This window comes from Tachyglossus aculeatus, chromosome 12 (genome assembly GCF_015852505.1).
Source record: "Tachyglossus aculeatus isolate mTacAcu1 chromosome 12, mTacAcu1.pri, whole genome shotgun sequence".
NCBI lineage: Eukaryota > Metazoa > Chordata > Mammalia > Monotremata > Tachyglossidae > Tachyglossus > Tachyglossus aculeatus.
Window position 1 is genome coordinate 23,656,060 of NC_052077.1, and position 21,449 is coordinate 23,677,508.

A 21,449-nucleotide genomic window follows, 5' to 3' on the forward strand; every position below is an offset into this window, starting at 1 on the left:
AAGGACAGGATTTGGGTGGGAAGATGAAGAGTTCTATTTTGGCCATGTTAAGTTTGAGGTTTTGGCGGGACATCCAAGTGGCAGCATGGCTTAGTAGAAAGAACACAGGTTTGGGAGTCAGAGGTCATGGGTTCTAGTCCCAGCTCCGCCACAAGATACTTGACTTCTCTGTACCTCAGTTACCTCATCTGTAAAATGGGGATTAAGACTGTTAGCCCCACGTGGGACAACCTGATTACCTTGTATCTACCCCAGTGCTTAGAACAGTGCTCAGCAGATAGTAAGCGCTTAACAAATGCCATCATTATTATTATTAAGTAGTGATATCCTGAAGGCAGGAGGATAGGTGAAGCTGGTAGGTCCCTTCTTGCTTGGAATTGCCTGTACATATCTGACAGATGCACCATTTTCCCCCATCTTCAAAGCTCTGCTAAAATCATATCTTCTTCAGAAACCTTCTTTGACTGTTATATTACCCCAACCCTATTTTTTTAATGATATTTATTAAAACACTAGGTGTCAAGCACTATTCTAAGCGCTGGGGTAGATTCATTCAGCCATTCAATCGTATTTATTGAGCGCTTACTGTGTGCAGAGCACTGTATAAGTCCATCAGGTGGACACAGCCCCTGTCCCACATGGGGCTTAAAGTTCAAGTTGGAGGGACAGCAGGTGCTCAATCCCCATTTTGCAGATGAAGGAACTGAGGTGCAGAGAAATGGAGTGACTTAACCTAGGTCATAGAGCAAGCAACTGGCAGAACTGGGTTGAGGAACTCAGATCCTCCGACTCCCAGTCCCGCAATCTTTCCACTAAGCCATGCTGCTTTTCACTTCTGCTCTGTATTACTGCTCTGGCTGTTATGCAGTGAGTACTTCTGGAGTGGTAGCTCTCTTCAAGCTGCTGGATTGCATCTACCACATCTCAACCTCAGCTCTCTTGGAACACTTGGAAAAATAAGACTTGCTGGGTGAGCGGGTCAGGGAAACCTTTTCTCCAGCTGCTTGATGTGTGATTCCTCCCACCTCCCCCTTTTCTGTTGTGGTTCCAGAGGCCCTGCAAAGAAAAATTGTAATTGTAAGAGCACTGAGGGTTTTGTCTTGACTGAGCCAACTTCCTCTTCCCTACATCAGAGGCATGACAGCCCTGGAAACCCCAATGCCAGAGAAGAGAGATGGAGGCAGGGTTCAAGCAGGGGTATTTGACTGTGGTCACTGAGTCTATCGACAAGGGGGATGTTGCATCAGGAAAGTCACAGACCAGCTGGGCATGGATTTCCTTCCTTGCAAAAAGAGTAAAACCAGAATTATATCACATTGTGCACTTAAGTCCAGTGTTTAAAAGCATTTCACTCACACCCTAACATTCCTGTGGCAGCAGATAACCATTTCTCACAGATGAAGTTACTGACACAGAGGTTGTCACCATCATCATCATCAATGGTATTTATTGAGCATTTACTGTGTGCAGAGTACTTTACTAAGCACTTGGGAGAGTGCAATACAACAGCTGGTAGACTCCCTGCCTCCAAAGAGCTTACAGGCACACAGAAAATCAGTGACAGCTTACACAAACCTTCCCATTCCAGTAGACTACAGTCTTCTCTAAATACCTACAGATAATTTCCAAAACTTTGCCAGCCTTCCTAGGCTGCTGTTGGGAAAATTGTATCCAAACAAAAAAAGTGGATCTATGGGTGAGATTCATGGTGCCCATGAAATTGCAGTAGGACACTTTCCGGCCCGTTGCTGATGGGGGTGAAAAGTAGCTCAGATGCCAATGGTTACAAGGGTGAAGGCATCCCCTACCACCAACACACATGCAGGTAAATTACTTTTGTAGTTGTAATGAGTAAGCTGTCCTGAAAGTTATTCCCTATAACATTATCATGATATTATTATTACTCTGACTTCCTGGGTCACCTAGAAGGAGGTCTCAATCTCTCTCAGTAGCTCCTACAAATTCAGCCCAAACTGTTTGTTCGGGTGAATAAATGTATCATGTCTTCCTCTCCATCTACAGTTCTCCAAGATGCTACATGAGTATAACATTTTTTCCAGCATATTTTTGTCTTGTTGCCAGAGACTTTTAGCTTTCCCATCCAGGAAAGGGGAAGAGTGGCTGTGAAAGTCATGCATAGATAGCTCTTAAGGCATGTTTTCTCATTTAATTGGAGCTGATACAAAAATTCACCTGCATCTGGGTTCGTGTGGAATATCCCTGATGAACTGTGTAGGGTAAGAGCTAGGGTAGAAGCAGCATGGCCTGGTGGACAGAGCAGAGGCCTGGGATCACAAGGACCTGGGTTCTAATCCCTGCTCCATGGCTTGTCTGCTGTGTTACCTTGGGCAAATTACTTCTCTGTGTCTCAGTTACCTCATCTGTAAAATAGGGATTAAGACTGTGAGCTCAGTGTGGGACAAGGACTGTGTCCAACCTGATCAACTTGTAGCTATCCCAGCACTTAGTACCATGCCTGGCACCTAGTAAGTGCTTAATGAATGCCATAAAAAGATCCATGAGAAAAAAATCAGACCCTAGGTAGTATGTTCATCATCAAAGATTTTATTTTTCTGTTTAAAATTGACAAATACTCTGTCGTTCATTCATGCATTCATTCAGTCATGTTTACTGAGAGCTTACTGGGTGAAAAACACTGTACTAAGCACTTGGGAGAGTACAAAATAACAATAAACAGACACATTCCCGGCCCACAAGGAGCTTTGTTGAGGTCAGTGCTTAGCAGTCTGTGACTGTGGTTGATATGGCTCAGCCCCAGGAGGTCTCAGAAAACATTTTACTGATTTCAACAGGTTGTAGGTGGGGGAACTCGGGAAGCTCTTTACCTAGGGAACCCTGTAGTGGCTTGTTGCTTGGCAGCTGGGGCTGACTGCTTCCAATATGGAACAGATGCCAACGTGTTTCTATTTAGAGTTGAAAATGACAGAAGTAAAATGGAATGCAAACATTTTGAAAACCCTTTGCAAAGTCCATTTCCCCCAGGGTAGTTAAAGCGACCACAAGATAGTTCCTGATTTCTTATGATGAATGGGAGCCAGTCTGCTCTTGGTGCCTCTTCAATCCTGCACTTCCTCATCTCCCAGCCACAGGATGCAGCTGTGGGAAGTTGGTCCTTCCTTATGCAATCTGGAGCCAAGACCTTGGGTAACCATGACCAACTAGTGGCTTCTTGTGGGCCCAAAGATTGCTTCATTTTCAAAGCAGTTCCACTTCTTGGACCACTGCCCGAAATGACCATTGATCATTCCAGGTCCTCCCTCGCTTCACCTCGCTCAGTTGCAAGAGAAATGAAACAACCAAGGTGGTCTTGACATGGATGGAATTGCTAACTCTGTCAATCAGGGCCAGGCTGGCTGTTGCAAACTGGTCAGGAAATCATGAGAGGGAGTACAGTTGAGGGGGGGGAATTTGAGGGGGATGCTCCCAAATGCCCATCTGCCAACTTTTCTAAATGGTTCTCAGAGTCTCCTTGTTCTTTCTTACCACTGACTGACAGATGCCACCCAGACTGTCCAGACTATATCCTCTTGTCCAGACACTTGTTGCCACTCCACAGTTAGCATTTTGAATGCCCAAATCACTTTACAATCAACAGTTAATGATGCTTAACCCATTTCTTCCAAACAGAATTTGTGCCTCCCTTTCTTTCCCCCCTTTCCTACCCTCAGTTTTCTAGGTGGGGAGATTGAAGCACAGGGAGGGTCGGTGACTTGACAAGTGCCCTCAGCATTTCAGGAAGAAAAGTGGATGTAAAATACAGAATTCCTGTCATTTGACTTTGGGACCTGTGCCTAGTCCTCTGGGCAGTACTTCTTCTCAGAAGCAATGATTGAATATTTTTCAATTCTCTCTACCACTTTTCAAGGCCTAACACTGTCTAGTTATCCAGTTTCAATCTTTCATCAGCCTTGAAGAAAAAAAAAATTGACTGGACTACTTTGTTACATTAGTCAGGTGTGCAGACAAGACTAGGGTTTTCCAAGAGCTTGTGCCCCTTTTGAACTTAATGGAATAATCTGTGTGTGTTCAGAGGGGAAGGGGCTAAGATCTGGAGGTGTTTGTTGTCAGCAGTCTGTCCCTAAATTCCTTCTAATTCGTCTCTTGTTTCTCCCCCATCACTCAAAAGCTTCCATTTTCTGTAGAGGTGTTTTCTTAGAACTGAAGTCTTAATCACTTAGAGTCTAAATGGTAAATAAAATACCCCTAACGGCATGCTGCCAGGACACGATTTTCAAAACTAAAAGAACAATTTGAACCCAAGCTAGAGACTATACATGGGGAAAACTAGAGGTGTGTTTACCTGGAGTTGTCTTGAAATCAACACCAGAGCTGATTCAAAATTATTAACAACAATAATAATAACTGTAGTATTTGTTAAGGGCTTACTATGTGCCAGGCATTGTATTAAGCACTTGGGGTGGATACAAGCAAACTGGGTTGGACACAGTCCCCATCCCACAGCGGGTTTACAGTCTTAATCCCCATTTTACAGATGAGGGCCAGAGAAGTGAAGGGACTTACCCAAGGTTACACAGCAGACAAGTGGTGGAACCTGAGTTAGAACCCAGGTTCTTTTGACTCCCAAATCCTTACTCCATCCGCTGGGCCACACTGTTCCTCCTATAGTATTTATTCAGCATTTACTCTGTGCAGAGCACTGTATTAAGCACATGGGATAACAACTACAACTACAACTAAGTAGACATGAGATCCCTGTCCTCAAGGACCTTACAATCTAGTTGGGGAAGCAGACACTAAAATAAATTTCAGGTAGGGGAAGCAATAGAGTATTAAAGATGTGAATATGAGTGCACTGTGGTGAGGAGGTATGTGAGTACTTATTTGGTGACACAGTGTTTGGGGGATGATATAAAGGGGAGATGAGAGGTTCAACTAGCCAGGGAAGGCTTCCTGGAGGAGATGTGATTTTTAGAAGGGCCTTAAAGTACAAAGTTGCTTGTTTTAGGTTCAGATATTCCGAGTGGGGGATTTGTAGTAGCAATAGTAATAGTATTTACTAAGCACTTACTGTGGGTGGGGGGGCATGGTACTAAGCACTGATAATTTCAAAATGAGAAAATGGTGAAATGCCTGTTATCAGTGGGGAAAAGCTATCTATGGTTTGCCTCTTCCTACGTACATATTTACTATTCTATTTATTTTATTTTGTTAATATGTTTTGTTATATTGTCCGTCTCCCCTTTCTAGACTGTGAGCCCGTTGTTGGGTAGGGACCGTCTCTATGTGTTGCTAACTTGTACTTCCCAAGCGCTTAGTACAGTGCTCTGTACACAGTAAGCACTCAATAAATATGATTGAATGAATGAATGAATGAGAACACCTGATCCAGGTAGGTCTGGCAGGGGGAGCTTTCGGTTCAGATGGGTGGCCACGCTCCTCGACTGATAACTCAGTTGTTTTCTTGATGCTCTGTTTCCGACGCTCTCTCTCCTGCCAGGGCTCTGGCTGGGTGCTCCTTGGATGCCATGAGACAACACTGCCAGGAATGCCCCCACTGAATGCCACAGTGCCACAGCAGGGTGACAGTAAGTTGAGTTGGAGGTGTTGCTTGCTCCCACTGTGACCACCATGAACCCCTTCTGTGTTTCCTAGTGGCAGTTGGAATTTGGGGCCCATGCCATTCTGCCTGGGGGAAGGATCTCAATCCACCAAAAACTGGATTAGAGGGGCCCTGTCCTCTAATGTGGTCACATGGGAGTCTCTATCCGCAGAAAATTGGTTCTGGAAGCGCCTTACAATGGCTTGGTGTCATAGGAATTTATGCAGCCTGCTGAACAGAGTAGCCTCAGTGGTAATAATGATAACAATAATTGTGATATTTGTAAAGTGCCTACTCTGTGCCAGGCACTGTACTAAGCCCCAGGTGGATACAAGCAAATCGGGTTGGACTCAGACCACGGGATCAAAATATTGATAGCACTTACTTTCCATTCTTCCCCTCTGGACTGTAAGCTATGGGCAGGGAACTCATCCTCTGCTTCTGTTGTAATGTACCCTCCCAAGGGCTTAGTACAGTGCTCTACACATCATAATCCCTCTGTAAATGCCACTGATTGATTGATTGACCTAGATAAGGGGTATGACGCTCCTCTAAAAGAGGCCCTGGAGGTTTTCATCTGAGCTTAGTACAGTGCTCTACACATAATAATCCCTCAGTAAATGCCACTGATTGATTGATTGACCTAGATAAGGGGTACGATGCTCCTCTAAAGCCCTGGAGGTTTTCATCTGAGCTTAGTACAGTGCTCTACACATCATAATCCCTCTGTAAATGCCACTGATTGATTGATTGACCTAGATAAGGGGTATGATGCTCCTCTAAAGCCCTGGAGGTTTTCATCTGAGCTTAGTACAGTGCTCTACACATCATAATCCCTCTGTAAATGCCACTGATTGATTGATTGACCTAGATAAGGGGTATGATGCTCCTCTAAAAGAGGCCCTGGAGGTTTTCATCTGAGCTTAGTACAGTGCTCTACACATCATAATCCCTCAGTAAATGCCACTGATTGATTGATTGACCTAGATAAGGGGTACGATGCTCCTCTAAAAGAAGCCCTGGAGGTTTTCATCTGAGCTTAGTACAGTGCTCTACACATAATAATCCCTCAGTAAATGCCACTGATTGATTGATTGACCTAGATAAGGGGTATGATGCTCCTCTAAAAGAAGCCCTGGAGGTTTTCATCTGAGCCATTCTACAGTCGGTTGAGGCCCTGGGCTCATTTTCCGTGGGTGTCCCCGGTGGCCCCGTGCCCCCAGCTCCTGGGCCCCGTCGCCCCAGAAAGTCGACTGGGATGGCCCTGGGCAGGGGGGCAGGAGGGCAGGGAGCGGTGCCCCCGGGCAGAGTCGGCTCCGGGGGCGGGGAGGAGAAGGAGGAAGAAGAGGCGGGTCCCCGGCGGGCTCGGCCCCAGAGAAGGGCAGCCAAGCGGAGGAGGAGGAGGAGAAGGAGACCCCGCGGGGCATGGAGGGGTCAGAGCGCGCCCCCCAGCCCCGGCCCGCCCGGAGGTAGGTCCAACCCCGGGCCCTCCAAGCGCCAGACGCTCTTCGATGCGTCCCCCCCCCAACCAACCGCTTAGTACAGTGCTCTTCACACAGTAAGAGCATGTTACTCCCCTCCTCAAAAATCTCTAGTGGCTACCAATCAATCTGTGCATCAGGCAGAAGCTCATCACTCTCAGCTTCAAGGCTGTCCATCACCTCGCCCCCTCCTACCTCACCTCCCTTCTGTCCTTCTCCAGCCCAGCCCGCCCCCTCCGCTCCTCCGCCGCTAACCTCCTCACTGGGCCTCGTTCTCGCCTGTCCCGCCGTCGACCCCCGGCCCACGTCCTCCCCAGGGCCTGGAATGCCCTCCCTCTGCCCACCCGCCAAGCTAGCTCTCTTCCTCCCTTCAAGGCCCTACTGAGAGCTCACCTCCTCCAGGAGGCCTTCCCACACTGAGCCCCTTCCTTCCTCTCCCCCTCGTCCCCCTCTCCATCCCCCCATCTTACCTCCTTCCCTTCCCCACAGCACCTGTATATATGTATATATGTTTGTACATATTTATTACTCTATTTATTTTAGTTGTACATATCTATTCTATTTATTTTATTTTGTTAGTATGTTTGGTTTTGTTCTCTGTCTCCCCCTTCTAGACTGTGAGCCTGCTGTTGGGTAGGGACTGTCTCTATATGTTGCCAACTTGTACTTCCCAAGTGCTTAGCACAGTGCTCTGCACACAGTAAGTACTCAATAAATATGATTGATTGATTGGTAAGGGCTCAGTAAAGAGCCCTTAGAGAAGCGGTGTGTGTCAGTGGAAAGAGCCCAGGCTTTGGAGTCACAGGTCACCGGTTCAAATCTCGGCTCCACCAACCGTCAGCTGTGGGACTTTGGGGAAGTCACTTCACTTCTCCGGGCCTCAGTTCCCTCATCTATAAAATGGGGATTAAGACTGTGGGCCCCCCGTGGGACAACCTCACCTCATCACCTTGTAACCTCCCCAGCACTTAGAACAGTGATTTGCACATTGTAAGTGCTTAATAAATGCCATAATTATTATTATAAAGACGATTGAATGAATAAAAAGGTGGGCATGGGGGAGGGGGCTTTTAAGGGGCCTGCACACACCCATCCTCTCTCTATCTCTCTCTCTCTCTCTCTCTCTCTCTCTCTCTTTCTTTCTCTTTCTGTTTCTTTAATAATGATGGCATTTATTAAGCGCTTACTATGTGCAAAGCACAGTTCTAAACGCTGGGGAGATTACAAGGTGATCAGGTTGTCCCACGGGGGGCTCACAGTCTTAATCCCCATTTTACAGAGTAGGTAACTGAGGCACAGAGAAGTGAAGTGACTTGCCCAAAGTCATACAGCTGACAATTGGCAGAGTAGGGATTTGAACCCATGACCTCGGACTCCAAAGTTCCTGCTCTTTGCACTGAGCCATGCTGTTTCTCTTTCTGTTTCTCTCTCTTCCTCTCTCTTTTCTTTCTCTCTCTCTCCCTCTCTCTCTCTCTTTTTCTTTCTCTCTTTCGCTCCCTCTCTTTCTCTCAGCAGCTGCAGCCGGTCTCATCCCCGGGCTCCTCCATCCACCCACGCACCCACTCAACCATCCACCCACGCACCCACTCAACCATCCACCCACCCACCCACCCATTCCGGGTCTCCTCCACCCTGCACCGCCTTCTGGCCTTCCTCTCTCGTTCCCAGGCCAGCCCTCACCCTCACGCCCAAATCTTGCCCTTCTCTTCAGTTTCTTGTCACTCTAATGCTCCCTTGCTTCATTCTATTTTCATTGCTTCGTCCTTTCCCTGCTGATCAGTTTGGGCATCATTTGTTTTCTTGTACTGTCCTTCCTAGTGTTTTCTTTTACTGAATCTTCCTCTCTCGCTCCCCCTTATCTCATTTTTTCCCCCGTTTTATTTCCTCATTTTTAATTCTGCCCCGTTCTTTTTGCCTCATTTTCTCTCCTTTCCATCTCATTCTTTTTTTTCCTCCTTTCTTTGGTCCCCAGCTGTATCAAGTGTGAGCAACGGTGTGAAGAGGGGGTCGATAGAGGAGCAGGGAGGAGAAGATGACGAGTAAAGGGCAGAAAAAGAGAGCATCTGGCATGAGGAAAGAGACAGACGTGGAGGTAGACAGTGATGGGGAGACACAGAGAATGGAGCCAGATAGCCCCACGCTGATGCTGTGAAACAGAGGCAGAGTGCTCCCTTCACCCCTTGTTTCACCTTTTCCACTCCTCTACCCCAAATCCTTAGCACCACGTTCCTTTAACCCCCTTCCCTCTATGTTCCCTCTTCTTCCTCCTCTTCAGGTGTAAGATGCTGGCTTCCCCACTCAGGAGGGTCGTTTCCTGGCTTCAGCTCTCCCTTCCCCACTCCTTGCCTATCACTGCCCCTCTGCCTTTACCCCAACGTTACATACTGTTGCTCTCCAACTGGTCAGCATTGGACTTTTTCTCCACCTTCTTCTTCAGCTGAGTGACAGATGAACTATTCCTGATCCTCCCTTGCTCTGGTGCCATATTGGCATCATGAGGTGGGGTGGGGGGGATGTGGACAGGTCAGTGGTCCAGCTGTGGAGTTACCTTTGGGACTGTGACAACCTCTGGGTCATTGATATAATGGCTCCCTTGAGCTACTTGGAGTAAGCCCCTATATTCATGATCCTTTCTGCATTTTGTCCTAAAGCACATGATATTCACTCCAGTCCCGCAGCACTATTGCGCAAATCCTTAGTCTCTCCTATTGCCCCTATATGTAGATTTATTTTAATGTCTGTCTCCCCCTCTAGATTGTAAATTTGTACTGGGCAGTCTACCAACTCTATTATATTGTACTATCCCAAGCACTTAGTACAGTGCTCTGAACACAGTAAGTGCTAAATAATTACCATTAATCAATCAATCAGTCATATTTATTGAGTACTTACTGTGGCAGAGTGTTGCATTATGCACTTGGAGGAGTACAATATAACAAGAGTTGGTTGATACATTCCCTGCCCACAGTGAGTTTACAATCTAGACGGGATACAGAGATTAAAATAAACAAATTACAGATATGCACATAATGCCGTGGGGCTGAGGGAGAGGTGAATAGAGGGTGCAAATCCAAGTGCAGGGGTGATAGAGAAGGAGTGGAAGAATAGGAAATGAGGGCTTAGTTGGGGAAGGCCTCATGGGGGAGATGTTATTTTAATAAGGCTTTGAAGATAGAGTGATCGTCTGTCGGATATGAAGAGGGAGGGAATTCCAGGCCAGAAGCAAAAAGTGGGTGGGAAATCAGCATCAAGCTAGACAAGACAAGGTACAGTGAGTAGGTTGGCATTAGATGAGTGAAATGTGTGGGCTGGGTTGTAGTAAGCAGTCAGAGAAGTAAAGTAGGAGGAAGCAAGGAGTTTCTGTTTGATGCAGAGATGGATGGACAACCACCGGAGGTTCTTAAGGAGTGGGTAAACATGGGCTGATCGTTTTAGTAGAAAAGTGATTTGGAGAGACATGGAGGTTAGCAAGGAGGCTGATGCAGCAATCAAGGTGGGATAGGATAATCAGTCAGTGGTATTTATTAAGCACTTACTATGTACAGAGAGAGCACTGTACTAAGCCCGTGGGAGAGTACAACAGAATTAGCAGACACGTTTCCTGCCCTTAACAAGCTTACAGTCTAGAGGATAAATGCTTGGGTTACCATAGTAACAGTTTGGAGGGGAGGAAGGGGTGGATTTTAGTGATACTATGAAGGATAATAATAATAATAGTGGTATTTGTTAAGTGCTTACTATGTACCAAGCACTGTTCTAAGTACTGGGGTAGGTACAAGGTAATCAGGTTGTCCCACTGACCAACTTTTTCATGATTCATAACAGAGGTTTCACTTATTTGGGATGAAAACTTGCTCAGATATCACAAAATCATTTTCAGCGTAAGTAAAATTTACTTCATAATTATTAATAGATTAATTTCTGTTATTGTTCAAAATTATGAATAAAGTGGTAATTAGCAATATTTATAAAAATAATGCAGAATACATTTAAAATGTAATAATAATGGTATTTGTTAAGTACTCACTATGGGCCAAGCACTGTTCTAAGCGCTGGGGTAGCACAAGGTAATCAGGTTTTCCCACACGGGGCTCACAGTCTTAATCCCCATTTTACAGATGAGGTAACTGAGGCACAGAGAAGTTACAGACAGGACTTAGTGACAGATTGAATATGTAGTTTGAATGAGAGAGATAAGTCGAGGATAATGCCAAGGTTATGGGTTTGTGAGACAGGGAGGAGGATGGTGCCATCTGCACTGATGGGAAAGTCAGAGGAAGGACAAGATTTGGGTGGGAAGATGAGGAGTTCTGCTTTGGACATGTTAAGTTTGAAGTGTCAGCAGGACTTCCAAGCAGAGATAACTTGAAGGCAGGAGGAAATAGGAGAATGCAGAGAAGGGAGATCAGGAGATGTAGATTTGGGAATCATCCATATAGGGATGGTAATTGAAGCCATAGGAGTGAATGAGTTCTCCAAGGGAGTGGGTATAGATGGAGAATGTAAGGAGAAGCCCACAGAAGACATGGGGAATGAGTGGCCAGAGAGATTGGAGGAGTACCAGGAGAGGACAGTGTCAGTGAAGCCAAGGTTGGGCAATGTTTCCAGGAGTAGGGGGTGATCAACAATGTTGAAGGCAGCTGAGAGGTTGAGGATTAAGATGAATTAGAGGCTGTTGATTTTGGCAAGAAAACGTCATTGGTGACCCTTAAGGTGAGGTTTCTGTGGAGTGAAGGGGGTGGAATTGATTGATCAGACCTCTATAGACATTTCCTGTATTCATACATTTGAGGTGGAAGGCAGTGATAAAAACAAAGTTATTCCGATTTTTTTTTTTTTTTTTTTTTTGGGTGATGGTGGTGGCAGAGGACATTGACAGGGATTCTATTTTGGCTCTGAGCTCTGTCCAAGAACATGGAACTTAGGGAAAGGGACCAGATATTGGAGAACATACTGTTCATAAAAACTAAAATTTAAAAGAGGGGAAACAGAGTCAAAAATGGTCAAGGATAACTAAATATAGCCCAGTTTTGAATGCATGGAGTGGAAAACTACCTGGAAAAGAATGCATCTTGTTACACTGTGTATTATTTATTTAGTTTTGGTATTGAGTTTTACTAGATGACAAGCACTATGCTAAACCCTAGGGTAGATTGAAAATAATCAATTTGGACACAATTCCTGGACTAATTCGGGCTAACAATATAAGTGGTAGGGAGAGAAGTTACCATTTTACAGATGAGGAAACTTGAGGCCCAGAGAATTTAAGTGACTTGCCTAAAGTTACTCAGCAGGCCGTTTGCAGGCCTGAGACTAGAACCTGGATCTCCAAACTGCCTGGCCCTTACTCTTTTCGCTAGGTCGTTCTGTCCCCAAGTTTGGTTTTGTTTCGAATGTTAGGTCCAGTGAGCTCCAAGACCTGGGTATGGTTAGAAGTGGAGTTCCCCATCATCCATAGAAACAACTTAAGTTCCCGGCATAGAATAGTTACTGTTGAATCACGTTTTCTGGAGTTCCCTTTTGTGCTTCCTCAACTCGACTAAATGACAATTTCCTTTTTTTTTTTTTGCTTTAAAACTTGTATAACTGAGATTTTTATTCTGTTTTTAACCAGAAATGGTGTAGTGTGTAAACTGTTCAGCTGAGCTAATGTACCCTACACTAGATTATAAACTCTTCAAGGACAGATCTGTCGTCTGTTTATGTGCTTCCAAGTGCTGACAGAGCACATTGTATAAAGTAGAGTTGTCCTTCTGTTTCAAGATGCTGCTGCAATGGTGAGATTTTATAAAGGGAGAGAGAGAGAGACTGGCAGAGAATCTCTTTCACACTTGTGCAGTTTATCCATGAAAATACAGTAGTACATTTTTTCTGGCCCCTTGCCATTTAGAGTGAGTATTGTTCCAACATCAATATTTAAGTGGAAGACCATCATACATCCGACCACCAGCAGGCTACTGTCTGGAGTTGTTTTTTGTAGTTGTGATAATGGCTTGCACTGAGCCAATCACACTCTCTTGCCCAGTCCTCACTGTGCCAGTGGTATCGCATCATGCGTCAGCTGGTAGAGAGAATTGGTGCTATCTGTTGTTATGGAACAGAATATCTCACAACTAAATGGCAACAGACATCACTGTACCTTCATCCGTTCTGTAAGCCACTGTTGAGCAAAGCTCAACTAACACTGAGCTGCTCAGAGGTGAAAGGGGCTCTTTTTTACCTTCTTGCAGAACCAGAAAGGAAAAATCAAACAAAGAACTACAGTCACAACAAATCACTGCACCAAGTGCAAAAAAGTGGGCCTGGGAACCAGAAGATCTGCGTTCTAATCTCAGCTCTAGCATGTGCCTGCTTTGTGACCTTCGGCAAGTCACTCGACTTCTCTGGGTCTCAGTTTCCTCATCTGTAAAATGGGGTTTTAATACCTACTCTCCCTCGTACTCAGACTCTGAGCCTCATGTGGGACAGGGAATGCATCTGACCTGATTAATTTGTATCTACCCCAACAGCAACAGCACTTAGCATAGGGCTTGGCTCATAACAAACATTTAACAGGTACTATTATTATCCTCTATACAGGTAGACATGACAGAGCTAGAAGTGTATGACCATTAGATCAGGGCATTTGCAGACAAGGGTGGTGGCTTTTCTGTATGGTATTTGTTAAGCTCTTACTATGTGCCAGGCACTGTACTAAACTCTGAGGAAGATCCAAAGCAATAAGGTGGACACAGTCCCTGTCCCACATGGGGCTCACAGTCTTAATCCCCATTTTACAGGTAAGGTATCTGAGTTACAGAGACATTAAGTGACTTGCCCAAGGTCGCCCAGCAGACAAGTGGCAGAATTAGACTAGTCCTTCTGACTCCTAGGCCTTGTTCTATCTACTAGGCCACAGGCAGCACAGAATCTGAGATAAACATTTCTTCCTGGGCAGATTGAAAGGCCTGATCTCTGCAATTATCTGAACACAAAACCACTCCCACTATCGCTAATGTTGCAGTGAGGAAAGACTTCACCAAAACAAGGTGCATCCATCACCAGACTCCGGGATTCGACCTTCATCAGGGTCTCAGCTGCTGCTGTGGTACGGACTCCCTCCCAGCCAGGCCCGGTCTAAGATGATGCCACTCTTTCTGGGCAATCGCTGTTCTCATCATCGTGCAATGCCACAATCAGAAGGGTGTAGTGCAGGGGTGAGGTTGAAAAAATTTAAAAACCTAATGTGTTAAAAACTTACACTTTATACCGCACCAGGCAGAAAATCAGAATCAGAAGAGTCACACTTCCCCAGAAGCCTTCTTCTTAGATCACTGGAGGACCGTGTAAAAAATAGAGACGTCTACCCTGCTTACTTCCTGATTGTGGCCTGAATCTGGTTTGTTACTTTAGTGCAGTGAGGCAAAAGAATCATGCTTCTACAGTGAAAAGGACAAGGTCATGGAAGAAGAAAACAGACTGGCTTGTCTTTCTCACTGGCACACCCAAAAAGTATTATTTATTGAGCGCTTACTGTATGCAGAGCACTGTACTAAGTGTTTGGGAGAGTACGGTATAACACAGTTGGTAGATACATTCCCTGCCCACATGAGCTTGTATTCTAGAAGGGGAGACAGATATTAATATAAATTAATGAGAAGCAGTGTGGCTTAGTGGAAAGAGCATGGGCTTGGGAGTCAGAAGACGTGGGTTCTAGTCCCAGCTCTACCACTAGTCTGCTGTGTGACCTTGGACTAGCCACTGAACTTCTCTGTGCTTCAGTTACATCATCTGTAAAAAGGGGATTAAGACTGTGAGCCCCACGGGGGACAACCTGATTACCTTGTATCTACCCCAGCTCTTAGAATAGTGTTTTGCACATAGTAAGCACTTAAAAAATACTATTATTATTATTATTATAAATTATGGATATGTACATAATTGCTGTGGAGCTGATGGAGGGGTGAATAAAGGGTGAAAATCCGAGTGCAAGGGTGCTGTAGAAGTGTTGGAAGGTATGTTGGAAAGTGCAGAGCGCCAACTTTTACATCCCGTGAGGAAAACTGTAATAATAATAATGGTATTTGTTAAACACTTACTATGTGCCAGGCACTGTATTAAGCGCTGGGGTGGATACAAGCAAATTGGCTTGGACATAGTCCCTGTCCCATGTGGAGCTCAGAGTCTCAATCTTCATTTGATAGATCAATCAATCAATCAATCGTATTTATTGAGCACTTACTGTGTGCAGAGCCCTGTACTAAGCGCTTGGGAAGTACAAGTTGGCAACATATAGAGACAGTCCCTACCCAACAGTGGGCTCACAGTAGATAGATGAGGTATCTGAGACACAGAGAAGTAAATGACTTGCCCAAGGACACACAGCAGACAAGTAGCAGAGCTGGGATTAGAACCCATGACCTTTTGACTCCCGGGCCCGTGCTCTATCCACTAGGCCATGCTGCTTTTCTAATGTAATATCATCCCTCCCTGGGTTCCTGATCTAGCCATTAAGTAAGCCTACTTTTGCCTCTCCCTCCCAGCTCCCAGCATCATCGACAGCCCCTTTCCGGCTTGCAGCTCCCAGGACATCAATACCCCCAGGGGCCGACCTCTCCACCTCCTGTCTCTCCCCTCCCTGGTTCATACTTCACTCTGGCTGCCAGGATCATTTTTCTAAAATGCCATTCAATCCATGTCTCTCCACTCCTCAAAACCTTCCAGTGGTTGCCCATCCCTCCCTGCATCAAACAGCAACTCCTTAGTGGAAAGGCCCTTCAAGGCCCTGCTGAGAGCTCACCTCCTCCAGGAGGCCTTCCCAGACTGAGTCCCTTCCTTCCTCCCCCCCTCGTCCCCCTCTCCATCCCCCCATCTTACCTCCTTCCCTTCCCCACAGCACCTGTATATATGTATATATGGTTGCACATATTTATTACTCTATTTATTTATTTATTTATTTATTTTACTTGTACATTTCTATCCTATTTATTTTATTTTGTTGGTATGTTTGGTTTTGTTCTCTGTCTCCCCCTTTTAGACTGTGAGCCCACTGTTGGGTAGGGACTGTCTCTATGTGTTGCCAATTTGTACTTCCCAAGCGCTTAGTACAGTGCTTTGCACATAGTAAGCGCTCAATAAATACGATTGATTGATTGATTGATTGATTGAAAGAGCATGGGCTTGGGAGTCAGAAGTCGTGGGTTCTAATCCTGTCTCTGCCACTTGTCAGCTGTGTGGCCTTGGGCAAGTCACTTAACTTCTCTGTGCCTCGGTTACCTCATCTGTAAAATGGGGATGAAGACTATCAGCCCTACGTGGGACAACCTGATTACCTTGTATGTACCCCAGTGCTTGGCACATAGTAAGCGCTTAACAAATGCCAATATTATTGTTATTATTATCCATTTTAAGGGACTCAATCAGCTCTCCTTCCTACCTCACCTCACTCATCTCCCACTACAACCCAGTGTACGTACTCTGCTCTTCCGATGCCAAACTTTTCACAGTCATTCAATGGCATTTATTGAGTGTTTACTGTGTGCATGGCACTGTGTGAAGCCGTTGGGAGAGTACAACACAACAGAGTTGGTAGACACATTCCCTGCCCAAAACTACTTTACAAGTCTAGAGGAGTTCATCTGTCTTGCCCATGTCCTGCCGCTGGCCTGGAATTCCCTCCCCCTTCATATTTGACAGATCACCACTCTTCCCCACCTTCAAAGCCTTACTACAATCACATCTCCTTCCACATGCCTTCCCTAACGAATCCCTCATTTCCCAACCCTGTCTGCATTTGCCCTCCCTTCTTGGTTGACTTTGCACTTGGGTCTGTACCTCTTACATTTTGCTTACATTTTGATAACCCACCCTCATGCCCACAGCACTTATGTGTATATCCTTGTGATTTATTTTAGTGTACATCTACACCTTTAGATTGTAGGCACCTTGTGGGCAGAGATCGTGTCTACCAACTCCGTTGTACTCTTCCAATTGCTTAATACAGTGCTCTGAGCATCGTAAGCATTTGGTAAATATCATTGATTGATTGATCAGGATGGACTGGGGGAGGGTGGAAGTGCTCTCTCCCTGGCCTCCTCTCCTGGGACAATCCCTGGGGGCTATGAGTGGAAAGGAATCAGCCAAGACAACTTTACAAAAAATTTTAAAGTGGCATAGAGAAGCAGCATGGCTCAGTGGAAAGAACACAGGCTTTGGAGTCAGAGGTCATGGGTTCGAGTCCCGGCTCCGCCACATGTCTGCTGTGTGATCTTGGGCAAGTAACTTAACTTCTCGGAGCCTCAGTTACCTCATCTGTAAAATGGGGATGATGACTGTAAGCCCCACGTGGGACAATCTGATCACCTTGTATCCCCCCCCCCCCCAGTGCTTAGAACAGTGCTTTGCATATAGTAAGCGCTTAACAAATGCCATTATTATTATTATTATTGGGTGAGGTGAGTTAGAGGGGAAGCCACAGAGGCACTGCAGAGATGGGAGGGGGCGGAATAAAGGGTACGGGAGGGTGAAATGTGGAGTGCATGGGAGCTGCGGGAAAGCTATTTAAAAAACTGTGACTGGAAGTCGAAGGGGTGGAGAGGGGAGCAGGGAGTATGAGGTTTAAAGAGGAACAAGAAGAGTAGACTGTAGGCTGTAGGTCCTGTTGACAGGGATCATGTCTATCAAGTATACTGAATTGTTCACTCCAAATGAACTTAGTACTGTGCTCTGCACCCAGTAAGGGCTTACTTGGTGGAAGTGTCAGAATTCGGGGGAAAGGAGTTGGGATTTGGATGGGTTTACCAGGTCCCCGACTGAGGATGCCAGCAAGGAATAACACAATTTTACTTCTGGGGTAACAAAAATTAGCACTGCTGTTGCCTTGCCACACAGAGTGCTCTGACTGGAACCTCCATTTTCCAAATCAAGTAGAGCTGCATGCTTGCTTCGTTCAAAAAGCCATATAGCCGAGAAACTGGGTTTCCCTCCCTGGGACTCCAGGGAGAAACAGTCCACTTCTTTGCAACAGCATTTAGAGAAGAGAGCTCAACATTATTCATGCTATTAAAATACAGCGAGCAGCAAGAGAAGCAGTGTGGGCTAGTGGATAAAGCACAGGCCTGGGAGTCAAAAGGACCTGGGTTCTAATCCTGACTCTGCCAGTTGTCTGCTGTGTGACCCCATGGTCACTTAACTTCTCTGTGCCTCAATTACCTCATCTATAAAATGGGGATTAATGCTGTCAGCCCTATGTGGGACATGGACCATGTCCAACCTGATTAGCTTGTATCCACCCCAGCATGTAGTAGAGTGCCTGACACATAGTAAGCACTTAAAAAATACCATTAAAAACCCAAAAAACAAGCACTATCCTACTTAATTTTTCCAAATTTACACTTTCATGCTTTTTGTAGATTTTCTCCACCATTCTCACAAAAGCATAGTAGATTTATTTTGCAGGATGTAAACTTCCCAATCATTTTTCACGTTTTAGGTTGGAGCCCAGGATGCAGAGACTCCTCATCTGTTGTACAGGCATCCTGTGGGCTCTTCAGAGTATCACTGACGAAGTCGCAGCTGAACACATTTCCCTACTGTGTGATGCCACGGGTTTCTGCGATGGGTCCTCCCTGGCTTTCAGCACCATTCCATCGGGCCTAACCATTACAGTGCAGCAGCTTGACCTGTCCAACAACAGCATCAGACACATCGGGAAAACGGATCTACAAAATTGTGTGAACCTGAAAGCTCTGATGCTCCAGGCCAACCGGATTAGCACAATAGATGAAGATGCCTTTCTTTCCCTGAGAATTCTAGAACTTTTGGATTTATCCAGCAATCACCTGTCTAGTTTGTCACCCTCCTGGTTCCGATCCCTTTCTTCCTTGCTATCCTTAAACTTATTAGATAATCCATATGCAGACTTTGGACAAAGTCCCCTTTTTGCTCACCTCAAAAAACTGAGATCTCTAAAAGTGGGCAATGGTCAGTACTTCTCTGAGATTCAGAAACAAGATTTTGAAGGGATTTCAGATCTGGAAGAACTTGAGATTGATGGTTCAAACCTTCAGCGGTATCAACCCCTAAGTTTGGAATCAACTCAGAATATAAGTCACCTGCTGTTAGATGTAATCAAATCTGACATAGTGCTAAAGATTTTAAGCGATCTTATACCTCCTAGACTAGGAAATATTTCAATGTCGAGCCCAGTAACCAATAATCATCTCAAGAGAATTGAATTAAGGCATGTCGAGATGACAGATGAAAGTGTGATAACAACTTTTAAAATGCTATCTCTTGCTGTTCAGTTGCTAGAGATAACAGTAGAAGATTGTGTGCTTTTTGGAGTTGGAGATTGGTATAAGTCAGACCCAAGGAACTTTAATTATTTAGGTTCCATAGAAACAGTCATAATTCGAAGGTTACAGATTCCAGAATTTTTCTTATTTCGAGACATGCAACCTGTGTATTCCCTTGTAGGAAGACTCAAGAGACTTACAATTGAAAATTCAAAGGTTTTCTTGGTTCCTTGCCCCCTTTCACAAAGTTTTAAATTACTGGAATATTTGGATCTTAGTGGAAATATATTATTTGATGAATTACTGAAGAATTCCGCCTGTGATGGTGCTTGGCCCTCCCTACAAACCTTAAATTTAAGTATGAATAGTTTGCGATATGTGGATCAAACGGGAGCGAGTTTAAGCACTCTGAAAAAACTGATCAATCTTGACATTAGCCAGAACAAGTTTGATTCCATGCCCGAATCTTGCCAATGGCCAGAAAATCTTAAGTATTTGAATATGTCTGGCACCCGAATTCCCAGATTGACGGACTGCATCCCTAGAACACTTGAAATTTTAGATGTCAGTAATAATAATCTCAAAGATTTTCTGTTGAACCTCCCATGGCTCAAAGAGCTGTACATTTCTAAAAACAAGCTGAAGACCTTACCAGAGGGTACCCTGTACCCAAACTTATTGGTCATGAGGATCAGCAAGAACGCACTGAACGTTTTCACCAGGAAAGAATTTGAGTCTTTCCAGAAACTGAAGGCTCTAGAAGTCGGTGGCAACAACTTCATTTGCTCTTGTGTTTTTCTGACTTTCCTTCAGGACCAGCAGGCAATAGCCAGTGTTCTGACTGATTGGCCCGAAAACTACATATGTGATTCACCATCCCACGTGAGAGGCCAAAGAGTTCAGGATACTCATCTCCCAGTTTTTGAATGCCACAGAGCTCTGTTAGTGTCCATAACATGCTGCATTCTTTTTCTGCTCGTAGTACTCATTGTGGCTCTCTGCCACCATTTTCATGGAATCTGGTATATTAAAATGACCTGGGCCTGGCTCCAGGCCAAAAGGAAGCCCAGAAAAACCCAGGATAGGGAAATCTGCTTTGATGCTTTTGTTTCCTACAGTGAAGAAGATTCCTACTGGGTGGAAAATCTAATGGTGCAGGAGCTAGAACACTCTAACCCGCCCTTTAGATTGTGTCTTCATAAAAGAGACTTTGTGCCTGGCAAATGGATCATAGACAACATCATTGACTCCATTGAAAAGAGTCACAAAACTCTGTTTGTGCTCTCAGAAAATTTCGTTAAGAGTGAGTGGTGCAAGTACGAGCTGGACTTCTCCCACTTCCGACTCTTTGATGAGAACAATGATTCTGCCATTCTAATTCTTCTGGAGCCCATCGAGAAGAAGACAATTCCCCAGAGGTTCTGCAAGCTGCGGAAGATCATGAACACCAAGACCTACCTCAAATGGCCATCAGATGAGGCTGAGAGAGAGACATTTTGGCTAAACTTAAAATCAGCAATTAAGACAGAATGTTTCATTGAAGACTCATCTCTGTTGCACTGAATTTCCAGGCTAGATGAAGCATTGCCAATACCTTACTTATTAAGAAATCATTAGATTCTCCCCAGGCCTTAGTTATTCCTTGGAAGTAAGTTAGGCTCTAAAGTAGGCTTTTAGAGCCTCATTTAATGCACTCCCTGGGCTCATGTAGACCGAGAGAGTAAATGGACTTTCCACACAACTAGCTTCCTACCATGGAGTTACTTCAGCCCTGTGAAGTACCCTTACGTGTTTTTGCTTTTCTACTGTTGTAGAATTTGCTTTTCAGTTTTTAAGAAATTGTGTGATTGTCTTGGGTCTTTTTTCTTTTCTGTTTTTACCATGTTAATAGGTATAAACATTACCTCTCTGGTATGATGACTTTAATGAGAGTCCAGCTAAATTGGGGGCCCAACCAAATGGCGGTGAGGAGGGTGATTGCCCTCACAACTTTTTCAGATGGATTCCCATTCTTTCTCATCCCAGGTCTCAGAAAAGATCTGAGAATTTCCAAATGATCAAAACGCTGATTTTGAAGCTTGTCCTTTGCTAGTCTTCACCCCTCTTAAGTCC

General features: G+C 45.0%; 1 protein-coding gene across 1 annotated transcript; it reads left to right on the forward strand.

Moving 5' to 3' along the window:
- Positions 1–6,978: 6,978 nt before the first annotated feature.
- TLR2 (toll like receptor 2) lies at positions 6,979–21,190 on the forward strand. The gene is made up of 2 exons (XM_038755369.1): positions 6,979–7,050; positions 18,533–21,190. Exons 1-2 carry the CDS (start codon positions 7,007–7,009, stop codon positions 20,898–20,900), a joined length of 2,412 nt encoding a protein of 803 aa, XP_038611297.1. The 5' UTR covers positions 6,979–7,006; the 3' UTR covers positions 20,901–21,190.
- Positions 21,191–21,449: the final 259 nt, after the last annotated feature.